The 27,720-nt window shown below is 49.2% G+C and overlaps 1 protein-coding gene across 2 annotated transcripts in view; it reads left to right on the top strand.

Moving 5' to 3' along the window:
* NID2 (nidogen 2) overlaps positions 1 to 27,720 on the top strand; it is a 71,601-nt gene that overhangs the window by 8,528 nt on the left and 35,353 nt on the right. For both annotated transcript variants that reach the window (XR_009245645.1, XM_058666431.1), the window contains exons 3-7: positions 7,030 to 7,262; positions 14,185 to 14,837; positions 24,200 to 24,349; positions 25,768 to 26,013; positions 27,467 to 27,667. Coding sequence is in view for 1 of the 2 variants with exons in the window: in XM_058666431.1 (XP_058522414.1) it covers positions 7,030 to 7,262; positions 14,185 to 14,837; positions 24,200 to 24,349; positions 25,768 to 26,013; positions 27,467 to 27,667 (1,483 nt within the window). In the remaining variant the exon portion in view is untranslated. The remainder of the gene's footprint in view (positions 1 to 7,029; positions 7,263 to 14,184; positions 14,838 to 24,199; positions 24,350 to 25,767; positions 26,014 to 27,466; positions 27,668 to 27,720) is intronic.

The following is a 27,720-nucleotide window of genomic DNA, read 5'->3' as shown; positions in this document are numbered from 1 at the left end:
ATGGTTTTTGAAAACCCAAGATCCTGTGGTGAGTGCTCTGCCGTCAGAAGACCTATTTGAAAGGAACTTGTTTTCTTCCTCTGTAACCTGCCCAGTTGAGTATGACAAGAAAATGAATCTCTTGCACCTGTAAATATGGCTTGTCTCAAAGATGGTGTGTGGGGGCCTGGTGCGGTAGCCTAGCAGCTAACGTCCTCGTCTTGAACGCACCGGTATACCATATGGGCGTAGGTTCTAATCCCAGCAGCCCCACTTCCCATCCAGCTCCCTGCTTGTGGCCTGGGAAAGCTGTCGGGGACGGCCCAAAGCCTTGGGACCCTGCATGTGCATGGGAGACCTAGAGGAATTTCCTGGCTCCTGGCTGCAGATTAGGGCAGCACTGGCCGTTGCAGCCACTTGTGGAGTAAATCATTGGATGGAAGAGTTTCCCCTCTGTCTCTCCTCCTCTCTCTAATCTGACTTTGCAATAAAAATAAATAAATCTTTTTTATTATTAATTACGTTGCATTATGTGACATTGTTTCGTAGGCTCTGGGGTTCCCCCAACCACTCCCCGTGCCCTCCCCCCATGGTGGATTCCTCCACCTTGTTGCTGTATTACATTTCAAATTCAGTCAGGATTCTTTCATTGCAAGAGTATACCAAGCATAGAGTCCAGCATCTTATTGTCCAGATAAATTCAGCGGTTTCTTGGGGAGACCATCCCTGGTCTGAAGGCAGAGCTGGCAGAATATCATCCCGATCAGTTAAAAGCCCCAACACAACATCAACAATAATTTAAAAATAAACAATTAAAAACAAACAACAATTTTGAAACAAACAACAATTAAAAAAAAAAAAAAAAGATGGTATGTGGCAGTCACTGGGTGAGTTTCCACTGTGCTAAATACCCAGCCAAAGCCAGAGCTTCCCCTTCAGAAGATACCTCCTCCGTGCCTTGCAGCTCTTCCCAGCCAGAGGAACCCCTGGTCTTACAAAATCTGCATTTAGAATCAAGACTTCTCCCGCTCTTAGGGCAATCTGGCTGGCAACTGTGAAAGCTTAACATTTAAGAATGGGATTCTTTCTTTTTCCCTGATGGCTTTTCCTTACCTCAGTGAATTATTTTGAGTGGTTTGTTCTTTGTTCTTTGTGTTTTTGTTTTTCAATTCTTGGTCCCAGTGCAGTGTCCTAGTGGCTAAAGTCCTCAGCTTGCATTCACTGGGATCCCATATGGGTGCAGGCTCATGTCCCAGCTGATCCACTTACCATGTAACTCCCCAGGCTTGTGGCCAGGAAAGCAGTAGAGGATGGCCCAAAGCCTTGGGACCCTGCTTCCACAAGGGAGACCAGAAGAAGCTCATGACTCCTGGCTTTAGATCAGCTCAGTTCGAGCTGTCATGGCCACTTGGGGAATGAACTAGCAGATGGAAGATCTTTGTCTCTCCTTCTCTCTGTAGATCTGACTTTCCAATTCAAAAAAATAAATCTTATTTTAAAAAAGTCTGTTTCTTTTCATTTTATTTGAAAGGCAGACAGACACATCTCGCATGTATTCATTTACTCTGCAGATGTCCACAGTGGCCAAAGCTGGGCCAGTCTGAAGCCAGAAGGCGCTGGAAACTCAATCAGGGCTCCCCATGTTGGTGTGTGGAGCCAGTTCTTGAGCCGTTATCACTTCTGGAGAATGTGTCGGTCTCTTAGAGTGTTCATTAGCCGGAAACTGGAATTAGAAGTGGAGCTGGGGTGTAAACGCAACACTCCTACTATAGGGTGTGGGAAGCTTAATAGCTGTACCAAATACCCACACACAAACTGCATTTATTCTGACTAAAGTAAAATTCTAAAACAATTAAGTCCACTTAATTGATATAGTGTGCATTATATAACCACATGGCAGAACAGCCTTTGTTTACATTGGTGTAAGTTATGGTTTGCTAGCTTCAACAAATGTTGCAGGTGGACCAAATCTATCCCCAAAATGAACCAGAGATAGACGCTTAGAAGCTCAGGAGTCCAGCTGGTGAGCTGTTGCATTCCACCACATGTGGAAGAGGAAGAGTTCTGATCAGTTGTATTCAGGGATTTTGAAGCAATGATGATTTTATCAACTAAGAGAGCACTGGTACGTAATACAAATTATCCAATCAACTGTAGTGGCATGAAACACAAACAGCCAATCAGTTTAAGCACCATACACTTTTTTATATTTTTATTAATTATTTTGCATTATGTGACAGTTTCATAGGCTCTGGGAATACCCCCACCCCTCCCCACGCCTCTCCCCCCTGGTGGATTCCTCCACCTTGATGCAGCATTACGGTTCAAATTCAATCAAGATTCTTTCCTTGCAAACATATACCAAGCATGGAGTCCAGCTACTTATTGTCCAGATGGGTTGAACAGTTTCTTGGGGAGACCATTTCTGGTCCGAAGTTAGAGCTGGTATAATATCATCACAGTCAATTAAGAGTCCCACTATAACATCAACAGCAATTTGCAACATTATGGAATTGACATGGTTTTGAGTAACCAGTATGTTAAAAAAAAAAAAAAAAAAGCAAGTCCTAACCACAACCCATGATTAGCTCATTGACATCTCAACCCTAGTTTATATACAGGACCGGACTGGCTGCTATATACCTTAAAATGGCTACAGGGCACCATTCAGCTGTCTCGTGTCTACCTCATTTCAGTATTTAGCCATTTGTTGTGTTGAAGTACAATTTTGTTGATCTTGGCAGATTTTGGGATAATCTAGACTGGCTTGTAACTCTAACAAGATATTTGTCAACATTTAAGGTGCAGAACATTTTTTTTGGGGGGGGGTGTGCAGGAAAATCCTCAACACCATGGTGAGGAGTGACTAATCTTTGTGTCCCACCCAGCAAGGCATGAGCCAATCCACGCCAGCTCTTTCCTGTCAGATTTCAAGCTCTACTTTCTGTTGTTTGTCTATTTATTTTAGTTTTTTTTTTTAGTTTGTATGATTGTTTGTTTGCCGTGAGGGGTTTTCGAAGCGATCCCGATGGTCATTGCGATGGAGGGCGGGGGTCCAGAGGTAGAGCCAGGCTCAGACCAGAGAAAGCTCTCCTCCCTGGTCCCGAAGGACATTTATTGTTGTTCTGTGTCTGCGGACCGCTCAGGGCTTCTGGTTGTCTTTCCGATGACGTTGGTTTCTGCGCGGTAGTGTTTGGAGTTCTTCCATCCCCTGCGGAAGCTCCGCTTGGGGGTGGGTGACCTCAGAGTACTCAGCCTCCAAGGGCATCCAATTCCCTGTGGCCTCCTTGGCAGTTGGGATATAGTCCTTGTTGCTCGTATTAATAGTTTGTGGTGAAGGTCTGGGAGTCTTCGTGGTTGGGATCCAAGCTTCCTCCTTACCACCTGCTCCACTCTGGAGTGTCCCCCTGCTCCACGCACATGACCTCCTGTTGAAAGGTTGTCAGGATCGCACCCGATTCCTCCCTCATGCATTGGTATAGTAGTTTTATTGTTGTTTAGTGCCGCTTTGAGTCTGTTGCCTATGAATTACCAGATTTGATCTTGATAGGCTATATTGTACTTTTTTCTCACTCTTTTTATGGTCCTGAAAGATTTCCCTGCACTCCCTTCCCATTACAGGTTAACGTAGCATATTGAGGGTATAGTAGGTTTTACAGTTTTTCGATGTAGATCTTAAATATTCTGACATTAATTGTTGGTTTATAGATTATATCGTGTTATCTTATTGCATTGGATACAGGTTGTTAGAGATTGCACTAATATTACAATATACAGGTACTATCTTTCAAGTTGTCATCTTTTCATCTCAGATTAAGGCGAACATGTGGTATTTAACCTTTTGGGATTGGTTCATTTCTCTTAGCATGATGGATTCCTGTCGGGCCCATTTGTCCACAAAGAACTGCATTTCGTTTTTTTTAATAGCTGAGTAGTATTCCATAGAGTAGATGAACCATAGCTTTCTTATCCAGTCTTCTATTGATGGGCATTTTGGCTGCTTCCAGGTTTTTGCGATTGTAGATTGTGCTGCTATGAACATAGGCGAAGCATCATACACTTTTAAACTATCCAATCAGTAAGAGCTGCATCCTGTCAATAGCAAACCATTGAACCAGGCAAACAAATTCTGCCATTTCCATGTGCCAGAACCAGTTTGGGGCAGTCAGCCTGCTGCATGAGCTGTGGAGGAACAGCAGGCCATCATCCCGCAATGAGACATTTCCTTATGAGAAGTATTCTTACTCCCGTTTTGAGACTTTTACAGGAACAAAGGTTACAGACACATCCTGGACATGAGAGATCTAGCCTTACTGTCACCACTTTTATTGTCTGGGCTGTTACACAAATTCTAGAAAACATTCCTTGGGGCCAGTGTTGTGACTTAGCTAGTGAAGTGCTGTAGTGGCATCCCACATGGGTGCCAGTTTATGTGTTGGATGCTCCACTTTGAATTTAGCTCACTGCTAATGGCCTAGGAAAAGCAGAAGATACCCAAGTGTTTGGGCATCCATCAGTCACATGGGAGATCTGGAGGAGTCTCCTGGCTCCTGGTCTGGCACAGAGCCAGTTGCAGCCATCTGCAGAGTGTACTGGCAGACAAATGATTCATATTCATTCATTCATTCTTTCTTTCTCCCTCCCCTTTTCTCTGTCCCTCCCTCCCCCTTTCTCTGTCTTCTTGAAGTTCTGCCTTTCAATTAAATAATTAAGCAAATACATGCTTTAAAAGTAAGAAACAAGGGCCTGTACAATGGCTCAACTGGCTAATCCTTCACCTGCAAGTTCTGGTATCCCCTGTGTACCCCAGTTCATGTCCTAGGTGCTGCACTTCCCATGTTGCTCCCTCCTTATGGCCTGGGAAAGCATTAGAGGATAGGCCAAGGCATTGGAAGCCCAGAAGCTCCCGCTCCTGGCTTCAAATCAGCCCAGCTCTGGCTGTTGCAGTCATTTAAGGAGTGATCCAGTAGATGGAAGATCTTTCTGTCTGTCTCTCCTTCTCTTTGTAAATCTCGATTTGCAATAAAGATAAATAAAACCTTTTTAAAAATAAGAAAGAAAGCATTCCTCGCGTTTTGTTTGCATGAAAGTCTAACTTTGCCGAGGAAAGAACAGCAGTAAGAGATGCTCTGAATCTATTACTTAGGGGCCCGATTGAATACAAAGGAAAACAAAACCAGCAGCGCAAGGTGACAAGAGAACTGGCACAGTGGCTGACTTTTCTGGAAGCATGCTAAGCCTGGTTCTTTCATCCTATCAGCAAAGCCTTGGGACTATAAAATTAAGCCTAGGGTGGAAAAATGAACCGTGGAGAAGAACTGGGCCAGCGTAGCAGGGCAGCTTAGGGCAGCACCAAAGAAGGACACGTTCTTTCCCCGTGCTTTTTTGCACTTCAGCGTCAGGTTCTTCCTGGTGCACCATGGGGAACATGTGACCCCGGCGAGTGAGTCCTCCTCACCAGTGCACTCTACATGAAGCAATCTTTCCAAACTGTCTTTCCAGCCCCCGCACTGAGTGTCAAGGGACTGTGATGTAGTGAGAGAGGTCGGCTGAGAGCTCTTGGCCAACTCTCTTTTTGAAATACTCCCACACAGGGAGGAGGGCGTGGAGAGATGGATGAAGGCCAAGGGAGAAAGGCATCTTGTTGATAATGTGAAAGTCAAAGGGATGTTCCAGAACGATCCTCAGGATCTGGGTGTTGAGTTTGGGTTGATTCAGGTTCCATCTGCCCACCCGGCTCCTACCAGTTTTGTTCACATTGCTGGGCTGCTCCCAGGAACCTTCCACACTCGAGGCAGGCCCTGGGCATGTACCCTCCTCACTGGTCCCTACAGTCAGGCTGCTGAACATTCACTGAGGAGTACTCTTGGGCCTTCCCCTTTGGCACCATTAGCATAGAGCATAGTGTCTAGGGCAGGTTGGTGCACTGGCTGTTCAGGGTATGAGTGAATAAATGAATGGCATTCCCAAACAGCAAGCACCTGACCATCAAAGTGAGGTGATGCAAAGTAGAAATGCCACAGCCATGTTGGGAGGCTTAGAAAACAGGCTTGGACGGGTGGTACCTGAGAGACAGCTCCAGCAGGGTTGGAGGGATTCCAGGTGCTGACAAAACGGAGCCAAGTACAGAACCAAGAGTCCTCGAAGCATCCATGATGAATGCATGTCACGAAAAGCTCTCCATGGGTTTCAAAAAGCTTCTACCCCCAAATAAATTTAACTTATAATTCCATTTCTCCCTGCCCTCATGTACTTTTCTGAGTTCCTTCATGTAGAATCATCAAAGGCAGTGGTGAACTATTTAAGGGACCCTTAATTAGTTGTTGAAGGTGTAGCATGAGCCTGGGCCATGTTACAGATGCCCCGGACTGCAATGGTCAAGGAAGGGGTCCGGCGGCAGGGCTGGGACTTGGAGGCCCACTGGCCTGCCTTGCACCTGCTCTCTGGCCTTGGGCATATCTGCTGGTTCCTGGGTCTCTGGCTCCTCAACTGTGACCTGAGGAAAACTCTACAATAGGAAATAGCAGATGAGAAGGAAAAGAGAACAGGAAGAAGGCCTTTTGCTCAGCCAGTACCTAAGACAGTGTTTACATGTGATGGGCGAATGGGAGACAGCTAATTGAATGAATGATCCAGACGTGAGCTTCCTGGGACCTAGGGTTGACACAGGGCTGTTCTCCGAGAATGGTTCTGCTGAGCTGGTTCTGCTACGTGCTGTTAGTCCTGAAAGAGGTTGGGGTAAGAGAGATTTGAAAACTTCGAAAGTAGTTTTTAAACCTATGTTTTGCCTCTACATATTTCAACTGTTGATCCAAATTGTTAAGAGATGCTATGATTTTATAAAAAGGAAAAAAAGTCTTTAAAATCGTATTTGCAGTATGAAGATTTTATTTTACCAGGATGTTGTTTACAATAAGTTGAAAAAGTTCTAAGAAAGGGAGAAATGCTTTGCATGCTCTGTGATGCTTTGCTTATGTTCAGGGCTTTTTTTTTTCCCCTCCTTCTTCTGTTTATTTTTTTAAGGAGGTTCCCTATGTTTTCTTTTCACAGTTGAACACTTTCCAGGCAGTGTTGGCCTCTGACGCGTCTGATGCCTACGCCCTCTTTCTGTATCCTGCCAACGGCCTTCAGTTCTTTGGAACTCGCCCCAAGGAAGCTTACAACGTCCAGCTGCAGCTGCCAGCTCGGGTGGGCTTCTGCCGCGGCGAGACCGACGACCCGAAGCGGGAAGGACAGTATCTCAGCCTGACTCGCAATGAGCAGTCTGTGAAAAACCTCTACCAGTGAGTACCACCAGCTTGAGGCCTTCCCAATGGGACAGAAGGGCTTTGAGCAAGACCCAAACTCAAGCGGCCCAAGGACATTGAGGGTCCCATGTCCAAACCAAGAGCTAGATTAGACCTGGGAAGATCAAACTCTTCACAGTATAAAAGGCCCTTATTTTTTCTGCCCTACTGGGTGTAGTTACCAGAAATAGAGCAGTATATGTGTGCATGCGTTTGCAGAGCTACTAAGGCTTGCTATGAAAAAAATTGTTCTTGGGCCCGGTGGTGTGGCCTAGCAGCTAAAGTCCTCGCCTTGAACGCCCCGGGATCCCATATGGGCGCCGGTTCTAATCCTGGCAGCTCCGCTTCCCATCCAGCTCCCTGCTTGTGGCCTGGGAGAGCAGTCGAGGACGGCCCAATGCATTGGGACCCTGCACCCGTGTGGGAGACCTGGAAGAGGCTCCTGGTTCCTGGCTTTGGATCGGCGCACACCAGCCCGTTGCGGCTCACTTGGGGAGTGAAACATCAGATGGAAGATCTTCCTCTCTGTATATCTGACTTTGTAATAAAATAAATAAATCTTAAAAAAAAAAAAAGAAAAAAGAAAAAACATTGTTCTTGCAACCACATAAAAGTGTCCAGGAATGTCATTGCCTGGATTGAGGGGTTTTTTTAAGTTAATCATTTCATAGGAGGAAATACTGTGATCTTTTACTTAAATATTTTGCCATTTACTTAAGAGAGGGAGAGGGACTGAGAACGCTTGTATTCACTGGTCTGCTCCCCGCTAAATGTCCCTGTTGGCTAGGAGGTGGGCACTGAGCCTGGGTCTCCCATGAGGGCAGCAGGAATGTGAATACTGGAGCCGCTGCTGCCTCCCAAGTTCATGCTAGTGGGAAGCTGGAGTCGGGAGGCAGAGCTGGGGCTGAACCCAGACACTGCCACATGGGAGGTGGGTGCCCTGACCTGTGGCCTAACCACCTTTGCTCTTGTGCTTGAACCTGAGGTAGTCTTTTAGAAACCATTCAAGTTGAAGTGCTGTGCAACACAGCAGTGCTGTTACGGCTTCTAGTCGGGTAACAGCGCTGCAGCCTTCCCGAGTGAAGCTTCCCCAACTCCCCACAACTTTGCTCCCACTCTGCCACTCACTCGTAGCAATGCTTTCTGGAGGAACTTGAGCCTCAATTTGGGACTCTGTGCTGTCAGGAACTTGAGGGACATTGACCCCATGGCACCTCAGCTAGGGGTGTAGACAAGCAGATGAATGGAATTCCTGTGCTGTATTTGAGCCTTCCAAAAACAGAGTCTATGGACTGTGGTCTCCCCAGGGTCTCCTGATGGCAAGGGGAAGTCACCGCAGGGGGAGCCCCCCCTGCCCCCGTGAGTTCCTGTGTTACTTGAGTCTACTTGGAACTCCTCTCTGTGGTCAGCAGTGAGGACTGAGCTGGGGGTTGCCTCGGTCTTCCAAGTTCCTAAACTCTTGCAAGGGATGCCTCTGTTCATGTCCAAGGAATAACGATGGCATTTGAGCCTATACTTGAACTGAAGACATGCCTACAAAGACAACAAAAATTAAGTTATATAACTGTGGAAAAAAGGTGAAAATGGGCTGGTAGATTTTAAGAAGTTCTCAGATTTTCTCTGTGGTTTTAAAGATTTATTTTATTGCAAAGTCGGATATATACAGAGAGGAGAAGAGATAGAAATATCTTCCGTCTGATGATTCACACCCCAAGTGACCACAACGGGTGGTGCTGTACCAGTCTGAAGTCAGGAGCCAGGAGCTCTTCTAGGTCTCCCACACAGGTGCAGGGTCCCAAGGCTTTGGGCCGTCCTCGACTGCTTTCCCAGGCCGCAGGCAGGGTGCTGGATGGGAAGGGGGGCTGCTGGGGTTAGAACTGGTGCCCATATGGGATCCCGGTGTATTCAAGGTGAGGACTATAGCTGCTAGGCCATGGCGCTGGCCCTTCTGCGTGGTTTTCTATCTAGATTCAGTCATCCTGGCTGACTTCCCCAGAAATAGCCAGAATGGAACCCATTGCTTAGTGCTGGCAGTGGCTTCCTCTGTTGGTGCAGTGATGAGCACCTCTGTGATCTGTCAGCTCAGATCACGCAGTGTCGTGTTTGGCAGCTTCCGGTGAATCCAGGTGCAGAAACCAGATGCATCCCTTGGTTACTTCCGGGCCTCCCTTATCTTCTTCTTGGCTTCTTTAACTCATTCTTTCCCTTTCCATGCTGTGTGCTTTGCTTGGCAGCTGGAGGGTGGACGCTGAAGCCAGCAGTGGGTGCTCAGAATTGACATTAAACAGAGAACCTATTGTCTACCATGCACTGCCCCAGACACTTCCCACTTGCTGCTTTGGTGACAGGAGAGAAATACTCCTGTTTTCTTGATCTTACAAATGAACTTGGGAAAGGTAGCAAACTGCTGGTGATGACAAAGTGAAGTGGCCAAACCCAAATCCAAGCAAGAAATCTGCAGCTCTGAATTATGCACCAAGAGCATTTTGAGAAGTTTTTGGAAAACAGAGCTAAAAGAGAAGTTGATTTTGGTTGCAAAGAAACATTTTTGAAATCCCATAGGTAGTTTTTTTGATGGAACACATTTTCCTTGAACATTTGTAAGATCCTGTGTATTCTGCACTGACTCGGGTCTCCTTCCCTGTCTTAGGACCCACAGGCAGCCTCCATAGGGCTCCAGTGAGCTTGCCGCCCCTCCCAGACTCCCCACCTCCCCTTCTACTTGGGAGTTCAAAGATGCCTTCCTCCTCTGACCTAGCTCACAGCAGGCCAAACACTTGACCTACAAAGATTTGTAAGGTAGAGGTCCCACACTGTCTGCTACTTGAACTCTGCAGACAGATCTAGCATCACAGCGCGTTGCAGATGTCCACACAGGCTACAGGAGGCAGTGGGGACCAAAAAGCCTGTGAAGAACGTTCCTCCCCCAGAGCCATCTCCATATGATCACTGTTTTATGCGCACTGCTCAGTTGGAGATCAGTCTGTATTCCCATTTCCACTTTACAGTGGAAAAGTACTGCATCATAAAGAAAACTTATTGATGCCATGTAACATGTTTACAATGTTTCTGTTCAGTATATGATTGTAATATGCAATATAATATGTATTGCTCATATTCTCATTTGTTTTTCAAACTGGGATTGCTGAGAAAAGGTATGTGGTTTAATTTCTTGAAAAAAAAAAAAAAGATTTATTTTCATCGGGAATGCAGATTTTGCAGAAACAAAGAGACAGAGATCTTCCATCCATGGGTTCACTGCCCAAATGGCTGCAGTGGCCAGAGCTGAGCTGATCCGAAGCCATGAGCCTGGAGCTTTTTCTGGGTCTCACGCAGGTGCAGTCCCAGGGCCTTGGGCCGTCCTCCACTGCTTTCCCAGGCCACAAGCAGGGAGCTGGATGGGAAGTAGAGCAGCCGGGATATAAATTGGTGCCTGCATGGGATACCGGCGCTACTATGGGATCCTGGCCTCTAGTTTTGTTTTTCTTAAATAGGAGCCAGTATTGTAGTATAAGGGCAAAGCTGCCACCTATGACACTAGCATCCTGTGTGGGCACCAGTTTGTGTCCTGGCTGCTCCACTTCCAATCCGGTTCTTGGCTGATGACCCTTGGAGAGCAGAAGCAGCTCCACGCTCCTGGTTCTGACCTGGCATAGGCCTGTCTCTTGCAGCCATCTGAGATCTGGGGTGTATATCAGCAAAGGGACTCTCTGCCTGTGTGCATATGTGTCTCCCCTCTCTCTGTAAATCTGCCTTTTGAAATAAATTAAAAAGTAGATCTTTAGAAGTTGTTAATACGAGGGTCACACATTATAGTGTTATTAATATTTGTCGTATTCTCCTCCTCCAAAGCTGAATTGGAGAGTACATGTGGGCATCTTTTCAGACTGTCGCATTCTATCCCACAGTAATAACTAAGACACGAAGATGTGCTAAGTAAGCATTTTATGTGATCTTCTCATTTAATCCTCAACAACCCCAGAAGAAAGTACTCAAATTCCCTTCTGTGGCCCAATTTCCCTTTCTAGGAAATAAATTATTTCTATCACTGAGCTTTCCAAATGACCTTGGGTTGTAACATAAACCCAGATTGGTTAATTTGCCATTCCAGTACAATAACCAAAACCAGCATTGCAATTTATGTTTAACTATAAGATTCTTTTATTTATCTTTTTATCTGCCTTGATTTATATGTTCCTACATTTTGAAGCTTTATAGTTTTCTGAGTAGAAACCTCACAGCTGTGGCACCTCTCATGTGATAATAAGCTCCCTAGCCTCAAATCTCTAAGATTTTTCTCTTATCTTCTTAGTTTTTCTTATTTACTTGTATGAATTCCCCACATTTTGCACACAGGATCACAGTTTCATTCCTTGTGCTCCTCCTACAACAGGAGCCGCAGTAGCTGCTGCAGCCACCACATCATATAGGAAGGGACTGGTTAAGATGCTTGCATCTCATGTTGGTGTACCTATATGTGAAGCTCAGCTCTGGCTCCCAGTTCCAGCTTCCTGCTTCTATAGACTCCAGGAAACAGCAGTGATAGCTCAAGTGGTTGGGTCACTGACACATGGGAAACATGGATTGAGTCCTGGCTTTGGCTCAGCTCAGCCCTGCCCAGCTCGGTGCAGACCATCCCGGTCCGGCCCGGCCCGGCCCAGCCCAGCCCAGCCCGGCCCAGCTCGGTCCAGCCCAACTCAGTCTAGCCCAGCCCTGCCCAGCCCTGCCCAGCCCAGCCCTGCCCAGCCCTGCCCAGCCCTGCCCAGCCCAGCCCAGCCCAGCCCAGCCCAGCCCTGCCCTACCCTGCCCTGCCCAGCCCAGCCCGGCCTACTGCAGGCATTTGGGGAATGAATTAGCAGATGGAAGATCTCTCTGTCTCTATGCCTTTCCCAAAAAAACTCACAAAAATTCATCTAAAATTGTGTATTGTGAAATGATTATGTAGAGATTTTAATATCTTATACCAAAATAAACTTAACTTTTAATTTTCCATTAACTTTTGAAAATACCCTTGTTACATATGCAAATGGGTATATACACATAAAAGAGACAGACATTCCCAAATTATATTGAAAAATATTACGGCTGTAGATAACCACATGAACATAATGGGTGCCTACCCAAATGAGCAAAGGTCTCTTATTCTTCTGTAGTTAAGTGAAATTTCTTATCTCACGAGTCATTCACTCTTATTCCTTGTTGTTGATTTTGGGGAAATTTATCACATGGGAGAGTTGGAGCATGACCTTATGCATTGACACCAGAAGGGAACAAAATTTGATGTATTCAAGCCAAGCAGGCCCTTGTTTGTTCAAGTTTCTCCCTTAGTTTTGGAACTCTTACAAGAAATTGTTCTCCTTGGATTATGTTTTTGATTCTTAAATCATGGATGATTGTAGTATTTGGAAGACCAAATGGAATCCATAATCTACTCTCATGGGAAAAATGAATGATCTATTGCCAGATGTTTCTGGAAAGACTTCTCACCTATGACCCCCTTGCATCTTGACTAAACTATTTTCTTTCCCCTAAACTATATGTGTGCTCAGCAGGTTTTCAGACCTAGGCATTTATGTTCCTTTGCCTTTGTATTTTTTTTTAAACAGGAATTCATTGTTAGCTGATAGATTAATCAGTCCATGCGAATGGTGAGATGTCTTCCACATTCTGTAGGGCACGAGCGTTCAGGTGCTGCTTGGCTGTGGTGTGTTGGTTTTCTACCAGACTGCATTGCATAAGTTTAGAACATGGACTTTGGCATTCCCACAGAATACAGGTCCAGTTTCTGCCAACTATTTGTTATATGATTTCATCAGACTTCGCTTCCCTAAACCTACGCTTTCCTCTACAACTGGGTATGATCACTGCTCTTGTGCTGCGTACTATAGTGGAGAGTGTTGAACCCTTAGTTAGCATGGAGGCAGGCCGAGAACCAAAAGCACATGGTGGCTGTTATTGTGGAAGGATTTGGCAGATTGTTAATCTTACACTTTCCTCATGGGTGTGCTACATGCTGTTAAGTACAGGAAAGATAAAATATCCCCACAGGCCCTGTTGGTCTTCAGAGACCCAGATTTTTGTAGTTTTAAAACAATCTTTTAAAGATTCTTTTATATAAGGGCTGGTGCCCTGGTGTATTAGGCTGTCTCCACCTGCATTGCTGGCATCCCTCATGGGTGCCGGTTCTAGTCCCGGCTGCTCCACTTCCCATCCAGCTCCCTGCTTATAGCCTGGGGACGGAGCAGAGGGTGGCTCAAATCCATGGGCCTCTACACCCTTGTAGAAGACCAGGGAGAAGCTGCTGACTTCGGATCGGCCCAGTTCCAACTGCTGTGTCACAATGCTGGCTTCAAATAGCCAGATTTTAAATATGGCATTTGGATGGCAGAGCAGATTTTTAACTTGATGGTCAGGTATTTGAAACATAATGTTGAAAGGTATTTATATCGAAATTGCCATGTGATGTTTTTGGCTTAGCATGTAAGTTGCCTTTTATTTCGTGGTGTTAATACACTAGGAAAATTCCAAATATGGTCCCATAGAGTTTCTTTGGGTTGAAATAAAATGGCTGGGGTGGGTGTGCAGTACAGTAGCTAAGACCCTATTTGGGATGCTTATATCCCATGTGCAGATGCCTGGGGGTGAGTCCTGGCTCTGCTTCTAATCCCGGCTTGCTGCTAATGTGCACCCTAAGTGCCTGGCTCGCTGCCCCGGTATGGGAGACCGGATGGAGTCCCAGGACCCTGGCCATGGTCTGGCCCAGCCCCAGCTATTGCAGGCATTTAGGGAATATAGCAGTGGATGGATTCTCTGTGTGTGTGTGTCTCCCTGCCTTTCAAAGAGATAGATAAAATAAATGAAACTTCAGTAGGGCCAGGAGATGTTTCTATAACAAATGAGCTATTTCCTTCTTATTTAGGCTGAGCAACGTGGGCATTCCGGGCCTGTGGGCTTTCCACGTCGGCAGCACCTCCCCTTTGGACGATGTCCGGCCCGCAGCAGGGCACTCATCGGCTCCCCAGAAACATCCCCCGAGCCAGGCTGCAGCCCTGAAGGCCGACTACACTGAGGAGAGTCTGGACTATTACGAGGAAAATGAGGAGGAAGTGGAATACCCGCCGGCCGAGCCTGGGGCCGCCTCCTCGCACGCCCACGTTGCGGTGGATGTTACCTTCCAGCCCAGCACCAACTTGGGGCCTGTGGTGGGGGACCTGGCTCCCCCAGACTCTGAGCCTGCCTCCCCTCTGCCACATCTAGCATCAAGCCAGCGACCATTCTACCCACCATCAAAATCTGCCACTCAACTGAAACAAGCCGCCTGGCCAGCAGAGGGAGATGGCCTGGACTTGAAGCCCCGATCCCGTCCTTTGGACCAGACAGGGAACTTGAAGATTGGTTTCCAGGAAGTCCCCACACCATACCCCGATGGAGGGCGTGCACCTTCGGAGAGGGCCGGGCCTGCAGACGGTGCAGAAGTGGGCCTGCCGCGTGCCTCTGTCCCCACCTCCTTACCTGCCAGTGGAGGACACTACGTGGGGGGTGTGGAAGAGGACATCACCTCCAATGCTGAGGGTGAGTGCCGTTCTCCCCACAACACGCGGGTTTCACAACTACTGGCCACGTTGCTCAGGGCTGCTGCCATTTCCCTGGCACACCCCTGAGCGCAGGGGCCAGGTCCCACAAGGGGAAGTCGAGGGCCAATTTTCACTCGGTGTTGTTAAGGAGATGGAGTTTTTCTTTTGCCAAGGAAAACTTGGCCGGCAGATTCCTTTGGAGTCTCTTGAACATTAATCGTGTGGAGTTTTTGTTTTATTATTATTATTTTTTAAACTCAGTGGGCCTCATGAGGTGGGTGGGGGCGGGGAGAGCTACAGTGCTACAGTGGAATGAAGAATTTCAGTTTGAGAGTTGGGCAGGGCCACAGTGGCTGGAGGCTTCTGGCACGTTCCAGAAGCCCAAATTTCCAGCCACAGGCTGTGTTGGCTCAACAAGAGGACCCTATTGCTGGCTTGGCTTGGAGAGACCCTCCCTTCACCACCAGGAGTTTTGTGGGGGAGGAGAGTCCCTGTGGGGGACCATCAGGGAACACCTGTGTGTGTGTGAGTGAGTGAGATTTCTGGTTCATGGCCATGCAGCTGTGGCTTTCCCTGGAGCCTTGTCCTCATTTTGGAGACTGACTGGAATAGGAGTGGAGGGAGTCAGAGGAGAGAGTGCCATTAGTCAAGACACAAGCCCTGGTCCCCTCCCTTCCTAGAGTGGACCTGTCATGGCCGCTCTCTCTTCTCTCTTCTGGATCTGCCCATCTGACCCTAGACAGGAGGAAAGGGGTTAGAGGTGAAGTCCTTTTCCTTTGTCCTACCCGAAATTTTCCTATTTCCCACCCTTGCTGGGATGGGAGGATGGGAAGGGGCGGGAGGGGGAAGCTGTCTCAGCAAAGAGAACCTTCTGGATTCTTCTGGCTTGGTATGGGCCAGCAGGATTTTGACTGAAGAAGAAAATGCTTTCTGATGAAGGAGGGGATGGCTGAGGTGTACAGAGGAGGGGGAACACATTGGGTGCTGGGCATTGGTGTTTGGTGTCAGTTGGCTTTCTGGCTGTCAGGTTGTGTGGCCTGAGGTAATTTCTGTAGCTCCCAAGCGTCCGTCTTCTCCAGGCTTTGTTGGGAGGATTCCGGGAGTAATGTGGGGAAGCCATGAGATTAGTGTCTGTGCAGGTTGTCTCTTAAATCATGGTGGCTGCAGTTATCAGTGTTAGAAACTTCACCGTGGGAACAGGTGGGGGTTGGGTGGGACAGGAAGGACAAGCTTGTTAAGATAGTTCTGCCTTCCTGTGTGCCTCAGGATTGGAGGATGCAGCCGGTATTGGGAGGCTTCCCACCTTTCAGGTACCCACCCCCCAAGGCGTTTCAAAAGGTGCTGAATGTGAATCTTCAAGGGAAGTGAGTATTTGGGATTTTCACGAAGCGAATTTGAGGCCGAGAGGCATTTCTGAGCGGCCTGGGCAGGGAGGGGTGGGAAGAGCTGGCCATAACGAAAAGCAGGCCCCTGGGTCATCTGTTGACGAGCTGGCAGGGACTTGTGTGGTGTGCGTGCCTGGGAGGACCTTCGGGGTGGGGGAGCTGTGACTGGGACATTTATCAGCTGCTGGATGGAGGCGCCCACTGACATCTTAGAAATAGCCAAATGTATTTGAAAAACAATTGATGAGTCCACTGAGCTATTTAGGGGAAAAAGATCTAACTAAAATGTTTTGAACCTTGGAGAGAAAACCAGAGAGGCATTTCTAAGAGGATTTAGAAATGTATAGTCTAGAAGCATGAAATAAATAACTGGAGGAAAGGGTGGTGGGTCTTTAATATCTTTTTTAAATAGAGCCTTGGTGCCCCAGAGGGCCTCAGAGAAACCTGCGCGCCCCCTGCGCTGAGTAGCAGCTGCGAGAACCGGCCCCGCCCTCGCATGGAGGGAGCTGAAAGCACGCGGGCTTTGGTGCCAACTGACCTTCAGCTTGCTTCTCAGCTCTGTCCTGTACTCGGATGCAAAACATGTGCTCTGTTTGACCCGCACACGCCTCGGCTGTAAAAGAGAGACAACACAGGCCTCCTTGTGGAGTGGTGAGAATTTCAGTTCGGCATGGGAAATGCCCGCCCGGTAGAAAGCCTGTTTAAGCTTCATAGTAGACAGTGCTAAAGCAAGATAAGAAGATTGAAAGTCCTAGAAAAATCTCTTCTTTGTTTTTCTTTCCAGGGAGCCTTTTTTTTTTTTTTTTTCTTTTCCATCTGAACTCTAGATTCCTTTCAGATTTTGTCCACACCAAGCAGAATCAGTTACCCTGCGTTTGGCCTCCGGGATATTGACTGCTTGTTCTGTTTCCATCAGCCGTAGAACCAGTGGTATGGTAGACACCAACACTTCATTTCTGTCCGTGGAGGAGAGAGGGGAAGATCTTGTTTTTCCAGAGAGCCTCAGTAGCTTTGCGTGTGTGCGTTTTTTTTAATGTGTGTGTGCATTTTAAAGATTTATTTTATTTTTATTTGAAAGACTTAGTTGCTGAAAGGAGGAGAGACAGAGCTCTTCCATCTGTTAGTTCACTCTTCAAATGGCTACAATAGCCGGAGCTGTGCCAATCTGAAGCTGGGAGACAAGAGCTTCTTCCAGGCCTACCATGCAGATACAGGGTCCTAAGGATCTGAACTGTCCTATGCTGCTTTCCCAAGCCATTGATGGAAAGCTGGGTTGGAAGTGGAGCAGCCAGGACACAAGCTGGCTCCCCTCTGGAGTGCCAGAGCTGCAGGCAGAGGGTTAGCCTCCTACACCATGGTGCTGACCCCTCATTTCAAGTTATTTGAGTGGCAGAGGGACAGACAAGGTGCTTCCATTTGCCAGTTCACGTCCCAAATGCCCACAACAACTGGATCTGGACCAGGTGGAAGCCAGGAGCCAAGAACTCAATGCAGGGCTCCCACAGAGAGGCAGAGACCTAGCCGATTGAGCCATCCCGGGGCCCTCTCAGGGTCTGCGTCAGGATTAAGAAGCTGGAATCAGGAGCAGAGCTGAGAATGAACCCCAGGCACTGTGGTGTGGGCTGCAGGATCAGACCCCCGCCACCCTGCTGGTTCTGTTGTGAGCTCCTGCTAAGCTTCTGCCCCTTAGCTAGCACTGGTGGAAGTTATGGCTGGCATTTCTTAAATACCAGTGACTGTGCACTGTCAGAGTCAGGACAGCCTTGTTTGGGTGAAATTGTCATCTTTCCCATCGTACACAGGTAGAAGCTAAAGTTACCTTGGAAGAGGCCAACTCAGATGGCAACGAAAGCAGGAAAGAACCAGAAAGCTGAGAGGGAGCTCGGCTAAGGGCTCTGTAAGGAGGAGCTGCTGGAACCAGGCCTTGGAGTCAGGGTCTGTGGCAAGACAGGAAAGATGTGAGGAGAGTGGCGTCAGAGAAGGAGGTATGGGAACTGCATGGGGGAGGCTGACCCTGGCAAGCATGTTACCATGCTGTGGCAGCATGACAGGGAAGCCTAATTTAATCTCAGTCTGCAAGGTGGATTAAAGAGACAGGGGTGCCAGCTTTGAGAAAACTCTTGCCTCAGGTGTTTGCAGTCTGGCTGGGATCCCATCCTGTCCTGTTTGGGTGGCAGCCGTGCTGAGGGGTGGATGGGCAGGGATTTTCCCAGGGTGCTCCCCACTTCCTGTCTTGTGGTTTTGGGAAGCACTAAGGAAGTGTATGGCTCCCTCAGCTACCACCCTCGGTGACACTGAGCAGGTGCCGCTGCCCAGCCTAGCACTGCAGAAGTAAGATCCTCCCATCCAATTACTCCTCCTGGTTGCAGAGGGGCTGTGGACAGCAGTGTCCTCCATCCCTGTGAGGTCACCTGCCTGGAATCCTGTTCCTTTACCAAAAGTGGAAAGGGAGTCTGGTGACAGCTGATGCAAATGTACCCCTACCCCCAGAGTCCTCACTGCTGGTCCAAGAGGGGTCGCCATGGACCACAACCATACATCCCAAATAGCAAGCATGGGGCAGGGAGATGCACATTCCATTGTTGTTCATTATAAAGTCACATGAAAATATCCTTTTAATATTTATATTTATTTGAGAAGCAGAGAGACAGGTCTTCCATCTGCTGGTTCCACTCCTCAACTGCCTGCAAGAGCCAGGGGCTGGGCCAGGCCAAAGCTGAGAACCATGTCTAGGTTTCTCACATGGGTGATGGGGCCCAAGTCCTTGAGCCATCTCCTGCTGCTCCCACGATACATATCAGCAGAAAGTGGGAAGCAGGAAGCCGAACCAGGGCTCAAACCCAGGCACTCCTTACGGGATGCTGGCTTCCAAAGCGGTGTCTTAACCACCGCAACAAATGTCAACTCTTAGTTTTCCTAAATAGTCCATCATTCTGGAAGGAGGGGCCACTTGGGAGAACATGTCCTGATGGAAATGTCCATTCTTTCCTGGAAGAAGCAGGAAGTGGTGTTAGAAGTAGAAGCTGCTGTCCGACCACAGGGCACCCCGGCACAGAGCACACTGCCTCCTGGGGAGGTGGGCTCAGTCCTCCCAGTGCGGCCTGGCCAGACCCTGCCACGCAGAGGGTAGGCAGGCCCAGGACAGGATACGAGTGCTGAAGTGTTTCTGGAAAAGTGTCGAGGGAAATATGGGCTAGGGCACAGGCAGAACAGCGTTTTCCATATTTGTTAAAAATTCCTAGTTAGGACAAGTTTCAGGGAATTTGGCAAAGCTTTGTTTCTTTTCTCTGAGCTGTCCCCACCCCGTTTTGCTTTCTATTAAAGGATATGAGAAGAGTAAAGAAAAACATTGCATGGGACACAAAGAGTGAGGTTTTAAAAAGAAAATCCTTGGGCTCGGCGGTGTGGCCTAGTGGCTAAGGTCCTCGCCTTGATCCCATATGGCCGCTGGTTCTAATCCCGGCAGCTCCACTTCCTCTCTATCTCTCCTCCTCTCAGTATATGTGACTTTGTAATAAAAATAAAATAAATCTTTACCAAAGAAAAAAAGAAGAAAATCCTTGTGTTAGGATTCCTTTAACAGCTCTCACACCTCCATGAACATTCGGTGACCTATAGAGTTGACTGCAGTGGGGCCAGTGTCCGCCCCGCCTCAGTGCCCTGAGATGCCCGCCTGCCTGTCCCTCTGTTGTTGCAAAAGGTGGGTCCAGGATGGGCTGGCTGCAGCCAACCAGTGTGGGTAAGGTCAGAAAAGAGGAGGCCATGAGCTGACGACGCTGCTTCTCCGGGGCCGAGCTCCACACCACCCATATCTAGCTCACCTGCACCCCACGTTGAACACATTGATTCACAAGCTTCATTCTCTGAGCCACTAATCTGCATGCTTTTTTTTTTAACCCACATCTTTTGGGTTTTTTTCTGAAATCTACTGAACTTGAGTACTGCTGGTGTAATGGGAAGATAACTTCTGCGTAACTCAGTTTTCACATCTATAAAATGGAGACATGATCTTTTCACCTAAATGGGAAAATGTGGAGAAATACCAGAGTTGGAAAATGAAATCAAACCTAAGTTTATTTTGGTGCAAAACAATTTTGAAATCCATACATACAAAAACTTCAAAAAGTTCTTGAAAAATTCATATCATGAGCACAGTATGCAGAGGTTTCAAAATTATACGGAAGTAAACTTCTGCAGTTCCATTTTCCACGAACTTTTTGAAGTCACCCTTATACACGGAAAAGGATGGCCAAAAGGGGGCCCAATCAAAGATCACTGTGATGAAAACGTGCCACGTTTCTTTGGGCATTCATTTGCCATCCCCTGCAGCGGGGACCCAGAGCTTGAGCATAGCCTTCAGGTGGCTGGCTGGCTGGCTGGCTTTGAGTAGAGCCCCAGTTCCCACAGATAACCAGGAAGTCACCTGGGCCACAGATCTGGGATGTCTAGTCTTGGGCAGCCCACTGCTGCTTGCCGGTCACCTTCCTCTCCCTCAGGGCAGGTACCCCCTGCTGGGCTTTAGCCTGACCCCCAACCCAAGGGACCTTTTCAGGGTGTGCCCTGAAGTGGCTCAAGGACCTGTGGGCCAGAAATACCTCCAGCCCTCAGTGAGTTTACGAGCCTTCTCCCACCTTCTCGCACCTTCTCCCTATCCACAGCTGCTCACTTGTAGCAAGCTCATTCACTGCGCAGATGCACAGTTCCAGTTTCTGAGATTTCCAACTCTCCCGTGTGTCACCCTCTGTTCGCGGTGGGGCTTGTGACCAGAGGGTAGAGCCAGCCAGTTCATGGGGTCTGCCCTCACCCAGCTGCAGGTGGCAGGTCTGAGGCGAGGGGGGCTTAGGTTTTACATTTTCGGTGCCATCTCAGGTGACCCTGGAATCCACCAGAGAGAAAATCTCCTGTAAAGGTCAGAGAGGTGCCCTGCTGGGGCTGTAAGTTCCTGTCCAGGCCAGGGTGCGTGTCTCCCACACTTCTGCACAGCAACAACGCTCTTCCTTCCCAAGAGTGTCTGTCATGTCTCTCTTTTTCTTTTTCTACATGGCTCTTACCACACCCATCCTACCAAACAGTTGTGTATTGGCTGCTGCCCAGGACAAATCGGTGTGGCACAGAAACTTTCACTTCCCTTGGTCCATATGTCTCCAGTTACAAGATGCAGCTCTAGTGTGAGGCCTAGAGTGTTCAATAGACACGAATGGAAGAGAATTGGAAAAAGGCATTTATCTGGCCTAACTAGCTGCCTCTGGTGTCCCTGTGCAGGTGTGGAGGCGGAATTAGGGAGTGTTCAATTCCTCAGTTAGGAGTGAATTCCTCTTTGCTGTCCTGGGGAGGGAAGAATGTGTTCTTGGATCAGTGATTTCCATCCAAAAACTACAGCTCTCCCAGGTTAACTTGCCAATCAGTAGTTAAGTCATCGTAATTAAATTTGAGTCTTGTGATTTCCTTCGTGGGAACCTTAGGGCATGGTTGCTTCATAGAAAAATAGAGTCTGGTTTCCAATGAACTTATGTTGCCTTTCTTTAGTTGCCTACATAAAAGCTGTGGTCACTCCTGGTGCTTTTGTGAAACTGAAGCACTATTCTGTGCTCAGAACCCAGCACTACCTGTTTCATAACCCAGTCCTAGAATGGGCGTTGGGGCAGGGAATGCACTTTTGTGAAGTCACTGATAGGAAGCATCCCTGTCGTTTCCTTGAGCTGTGGGCAGTGCACTGGGTAGTTTGGCTTGACTTTTGCTTGGGTTGCCTCAGAACCTCGACGCTTTACACCTGCTCAGGTTGCCATGGTGCTCAGGAACAGATGATGAAATACTTTTGGCAGAGCAGGTGTGAGGATGGGGTGCTACCTCAGGAAACTGAGGCAGGCAGAGTGTTTCCATGGGTTCCTAACAGCCACCTGCATGATGGCTGAGGATGCCGTGGAGCCTGGGTCCTTCCAAAGCTGTTCTGTGCCCCCTTGTGTCTTGGGGAGTCCTGGGGGTGATACTGCACCCCTGTGTATAGGTCCCCTAAGGGTGCGCACAGCCGTGCTTCCTGAGCTGCGGACGAGGCTCCGACACACCCTGGTGGCTTGCTGTTCTTTCCGCTCGGAATGCCTCATGCTGTCTCCATGGACACTCCACTTCTGTCATGAGCTGTTCTGTTTCTGTCTTGCCTTTTTTTCTCCATTTTTCTGATTGTTGTAAAGAAGTGAGTGAGTTATGCTTAATTTTCTATTTTCATCAAGCTGGAATTTCTCAACCAAGTAAGTCATCAGGCCCCATATCCTGTCTTGAGTGGCTGACTGCAGCCTCACTGTGGCCCTCCTCCTATTGCCCACTTCACTCAAGGTGACTCAGTGGTGGTGTTGGCCCTGGGCTTGCCGCTGCCTGCAGTGCCTGCTGCAGGTGGCACTCACACACGGTCTGGAAGTGAGCACCATGGCGGCTCTGCCTTCTCACCCACGCCTCTTTCAGCGTGCTGCAGGATTCACAGATAGTCAGCTTGTTGGTAAATCCGGACTTGGTGCTTTACTGCTGAGGTCTACGCTGATGAACCCCAAACCCAACACCTTGTAAGCTGGTGCTCAGGTTGTGGGCAGTGTGTCCCCCTGGAGGGGTGAGGATGAGTAATGGTGAAGATCCTAGAGCCAGGCTGCCTGGGGCCGAGATCCCACCAGTGCTGTCCACTGTCTGTGTCCTGCCCGTGAGCCCCGGCCTCTTGAACTGCAAGCAGGGGGTTACAGCATCCCAGGGCTCCTGTGGGAACCTGCGTGTGGAGTGGAGCCTGGCACCGGCTCATGTTGAGTGTTTCATCTGTGTGTTTGCTGATGCAAGTCAGCAGAGCCCTCCTGGTGCTGGGTTTCCTTCCACTTGTTTGTCTTCTGCTCTCCGCTGAGATCCTGGGTAAAACAGCTGCCTTCCTTCCCTTCTTATTACCTCCTTTTCAGACCAAAACATGGGACCCAGCTCCAACCGAGTTTTTCCTAGCAGAGCGTGTCGCTCTTCCTTGGTAGCTGGCCCTGGGGCATCTCACAGGAGAGCTGCATGCCACCTTTGCCCCATCAGTAGGATCCAGAAATCTCCATCCTGCCCCAAACCCTGGACATGAGCTCCCTGGGCCTCCCCGGGGCTGTGCTGGCTTAGGCATAGTCCTCAGGGTCCTGGGAGAGGGCGCCCTCTGTCCAGCCATGCCCGCCTCCTGGACAGTGGCATTTGCATCTTCCCCCTCCCCTCCACAAGTCCCGTTTCTAGGTACCATAAATGGTCCTCTTTTACCTTATTTTGCGATGGAAGACACAGTTCTTGTAGTGTTGAGTCTAGCCTGGGCCACCAAGGTTTTCTAGAAAATCTACACCTGCTCCCCCTCTCTACTTTTGAATGGGTACCATGCTGTGTTGTGTCTGTCGCACTAAACCCCCAAAAAGGGCCTGGAGTATGTTCACAGCTGAATTTGCAGTTTCTTCCCCCATGTTCCCCATTTCTGTCGGGTCACTGCATCTGTTCCTTCTTCCAGGTCCCGTTCTTTTCGGGGGGAAGGAAAAGGTAGTTAGCAAGGCCAGCTATAGTCTATTGGTCTTAAATTCAGGGTTCCCTAAAAAACAAGATCAATTGAACATAAGCCACATTTGTCTTCCTCTCAGGAGGTCACTGCTAGGAGAAGGAACCCTGGGACATTGCTTCTGTCGGGCCCACAATCATGGTGGTTTCCTAAAGTTCAGCCCAACATTGTACTTAATGGTTAGCTTCCATTCGGCTGCCCGCAAACCACGGTGCTGCAGCCTCGCCCGCGGCAGGCAGGAGCAGAAAGCTGAGCTGCTCGCCACAATGCCAAGCCCGCCGCTTCTCCCCAGCTGAAGGCAATTCCTGCCTCTTGCCTGTCCGACCCCACTTGTGCATCCTGGGCTCTGCCGAAGTCGCGAGGCAGGCGCGTGCTGGAGCTTGGCAGCCACCAGCCCACGCAGTCCCCAACATGCAAGTTTGTTTTACTTTGCAGTCTTCACCTACAACGGGGCCCACAAGGAAACCTGCGAGCGCAACCATGGCCGGTGCTCCCCGCACGCCTTCTGTACCGACTACGCCACCGGCTTCTGCTGCCACTGCCAGTCCGGGTTCTATGGCAATGGGCAGCATTGCCTGGCAGAAGGTAAGCATGGGGTGCCGGGGCCTCGGGGGCTGTGCTGTGTGGCCCTGCCTCTCCCCACGGGCGCGGAGTGTCAGCAGCTTTCTGGGTGCTGTGTGGGCCCTGCCTCTCCCAACGGGCGCGGAGTGTCAGCAGCTTTCTGGTGCTGCCTGAATATTCAAGGAATAAACAGCTTTGGGCAGATTTCCCAATATCAGGATTATTCAGAAAAGTCTCTGTCCTTTTTTGTTGGCTTTTCCCTTTTTGTTAGCTGATTAGAGTGGAGAGGAGAGGATAAGAGGGGGGAAATTAGGATTTTTTTTCCTACACATTTTGAGCAGTGAGCTTTTTTTTTTTAATAAAAAAACTTTATTATTATTGCCAAGTCAGATTTACAGAGAAGGAGAGGAAGATCTTCTATCCACTGGTTTACTCCCTCAAGTGGCCGCAAAGGCCGGAACTAGGCTGTTGCGAAGCCAGGAGCTTCTTTCAGATCTCCCACGCAGGTGCAGCGTCTCAAGGCTTTGGGCCGTCCTCTGCTGCTTTCCCAGGCCACAAGTAGGGAGCTGGATGGGAAGTGGAGCGACCAGGATACGAACCAGCGCCCATATGGGATCCTGGTGGATGCAAGACGAGGATCTTAGCCACTAGGCTATCACGCTGGACCTGTGAGCTATTCTTTTAAACGAAAGATTTGTTTGAAATACAGAGCTACACAGAAAAAGATCCGCTGATTCAGTCTCCAAATGGCTACAGCAACCGGAACTGGACTAGGAGCTTCTTCCGGGTCTCCCACGTGGGTATAGCAGCCCAATGAGAAGGGACTTTGTTCACTGCTTTCCCAGGCACAGTAGCAAGGATCTGGATTGGAAGTGGACTCAAAGTGGAGTCCAAATGAGATGTCTGCCACAGGCTTTACCCACTATGCCACAATGCAGGCCCCAACGAGTGAGCTAGTTTTCTTAAAATGATTTTTCAGATCTTTTATTTGAAAGAGTGACAGAGGGTGAGGGAGGGACAAAGACAGTTTCCATGCACTGGTTTATTCCCCAAGTGACCCAGGTGGGTGGGTTGGGCCAGGGCAAGCCAAAGCCAGGAGCCCAGGGCTCCATCCAGCTTGCCCACCTGGGTGACACAGGCCCGAGTTCTTGGGCCATCTTCCACTGCTGTCCCAGGCACAGTAGCAGGGAGCTGGAAGGGTGGGGGAACAAAGGCCAGGCCTCAGAGCAGCACTCAGCTAAGGAGTGAGGTGTTGGAAGGGGCTCAACCCCACACCAGCCCGAGAACCATTCCTCAGGTGGCTGATTAGCTAGGTGGGGAGTGGTTTGGAACCCTGGCTGATGCGTGAGCTTGAGGAGCTGCCAATTGGATTGTGCTGTCTGTGTGCCCCTTCGCCCAGCCTGGGTGGATGGTCAAACCTGAGAACATTTGCTGTCTTCTAGGGACACCTCATCGAGTCAACGGGAAGGTGAGCGGCCATCTCCGCGTGGGCAACACCCCCGTGCACTTCACCAACGTAGACCTGCACGCCTACATCGTGGGCAACGACGGCAGAGCTTATACGGCCATCAGCCACATCCCGCACCCCGCGGCCCAGGCCCTGCTTCCCCTCACACCCCTCGGAGGCCTCTTTGGCTGGCTCTTTGCTTTAGAAAAACCAGGCTCTGTGAATGGCTTCAGCCTCACAGGTGAGGAGGGCAGCCGGCTGGATCCCTGGGGTGGCGCATAAGGCCTTTTTTCCCAGCAAGGAGCATGTGCCTGCCCGGAGGAGAACCTGGGTGTCCACCGCTTCCTGTCCAGTGTGTAGCTGGGGGATGGGCCTTGCACATCTGGTCTTCCTGAAGGTGTTGTCTAAACCTTCTCCCAGCTGTTCTGAGAAACGGACTGAGGGCCGTAGGAGCATCCCTGTCTTCTCACGCTGGTTTGCTGAGGCATGCTTGTGTAATTGCCTCATTCTGCACACCTGCGCAGCAGGGATGCCAGCTGCTGCTTGGAGGGCGAGTGCAGGAGGCTTTCCTTCTTTCCTCTCCTCCCACCCTCGGGTCCCTGCACTGCTCCGATGGTGTGCTGCACGCAGTCGCCCGCCCGTGCTGTGAGAAGGTGGGTTCTAAAGGCGTGGCCCCCGGGGTGGAGTCCTCAGGAGAGCTTTGCCCAGGAGTTCACAGCACAGGATGGTGCTAGGGGAGGCTGTTGCTGGGCTGCTGCCCTGCCCGTCCCACACAGATCATTTCTGTCACTGGGCAGGAAACCAAACACAGGGGGAGAGGTTCTCTCTGCACTGCGGGTGCGAGGGTCTGCAGGAAAGTTCACGGACAGTGCTTGTAATTAGAAAATCATGTGTGTCCTTTTCAAAGTACTTTTGCACCCAAATAAACTTATCTCTAATTCAGTTTTCCCGTGAGTTTGGTTTTCGAGTACCAAATAGAGGAGCTTGCCTTTAGTCAAAGTTGAGTAGGGAGCGAAAGCAGGCAGTGGGGTGTGTGTCTGGCATAGCAAGGAGGTGCTGTTCAGGATGCTTGCCTTTGGTATTGCAGTGCCTGGGTTCAAGTCCCAGCTCTGTGACCTTCCTGCTTACACCCTGGGAGGCAGCAGTGATGGGTTGATGAGCTGGGTCTCCTGCCACCCTTGGGAGACACACTGAATTCCTGACCCCCATATATCAGGCATCTGGGGAGAGAACTGGTATATAGACTCTCTTCTTTAACTCTTCTGCCTTTTTTCTTCTTGAATATTAAAGGTAAAATAGAGTACATGAGCTTAAGTTTGAATTTCAGGTGATGTGTGTTTGTGTACGCGCCCGCACCCAGCATATTGCCATGACACACAGGCGAAAAATGTTTCACCTGAAACGCAGATTTCACTGGGTACCATGGTTGTTTGTTGTTGCTGTTTCTTTTTTGCTAAATCTGACAGCCCTAGAGAAGTCACAGGTGTTCCCAGGAATTTGTCAGAAACCCCACTGTCCTCCTGAGAGAAGCAGTGGGAGGCGGGGCAGGTGCAGCCCCACTCTGTCTTAGGGATTTTGCAGGTTGGACTCTATCTTGGATGTCCCTGGTCCCCTTAGGTAGCTGAAGCGGGTCTGACCTGGTGATGACTGAGGTGGCCTCTCTTGTCATCCTGTGCTAATGGTTTTCCCTCCAGGTGCCACATTCGTGCAAGACGTGGAGGTCACGTTCTACCCGGGAGAGGAGAGGGTTCGCATCCTTCAGACGGCCGAGGGCCTCGACCCAGAGAACTATCTGAGCATGAAGACCAATATTGAGGGCCAAGTGCCTTACATCCCAGCCAGCTTCACAGCCCACCTGGCTCCCTACAAGGAGGTTTACCACTACTCAGACTCAGGTACTCATCAGTCTTCACATCCATTGGATGGGGATGCTGTCTCTCTCACTAGA

This window comes from Ochotona princeps, chromosome 6 (genome assembly GCF_030435755.1).
Source record: "Ochotona princeps isolate mOchPri1 chromosome 6, mOchPri1.hap1, whole genome shotgun sequence".
Taxonomy (NCBI): Eukaryota; Metazoa; Chordata; class Mammalia; order Lagomorpha; family Ochotonidae; genus Ochotona; species Ochotona princeps.
Note: the sequence above shows the minus strand (reverse complement) of the source record. Positions and strands in the feature narration are given on the sequence as shown.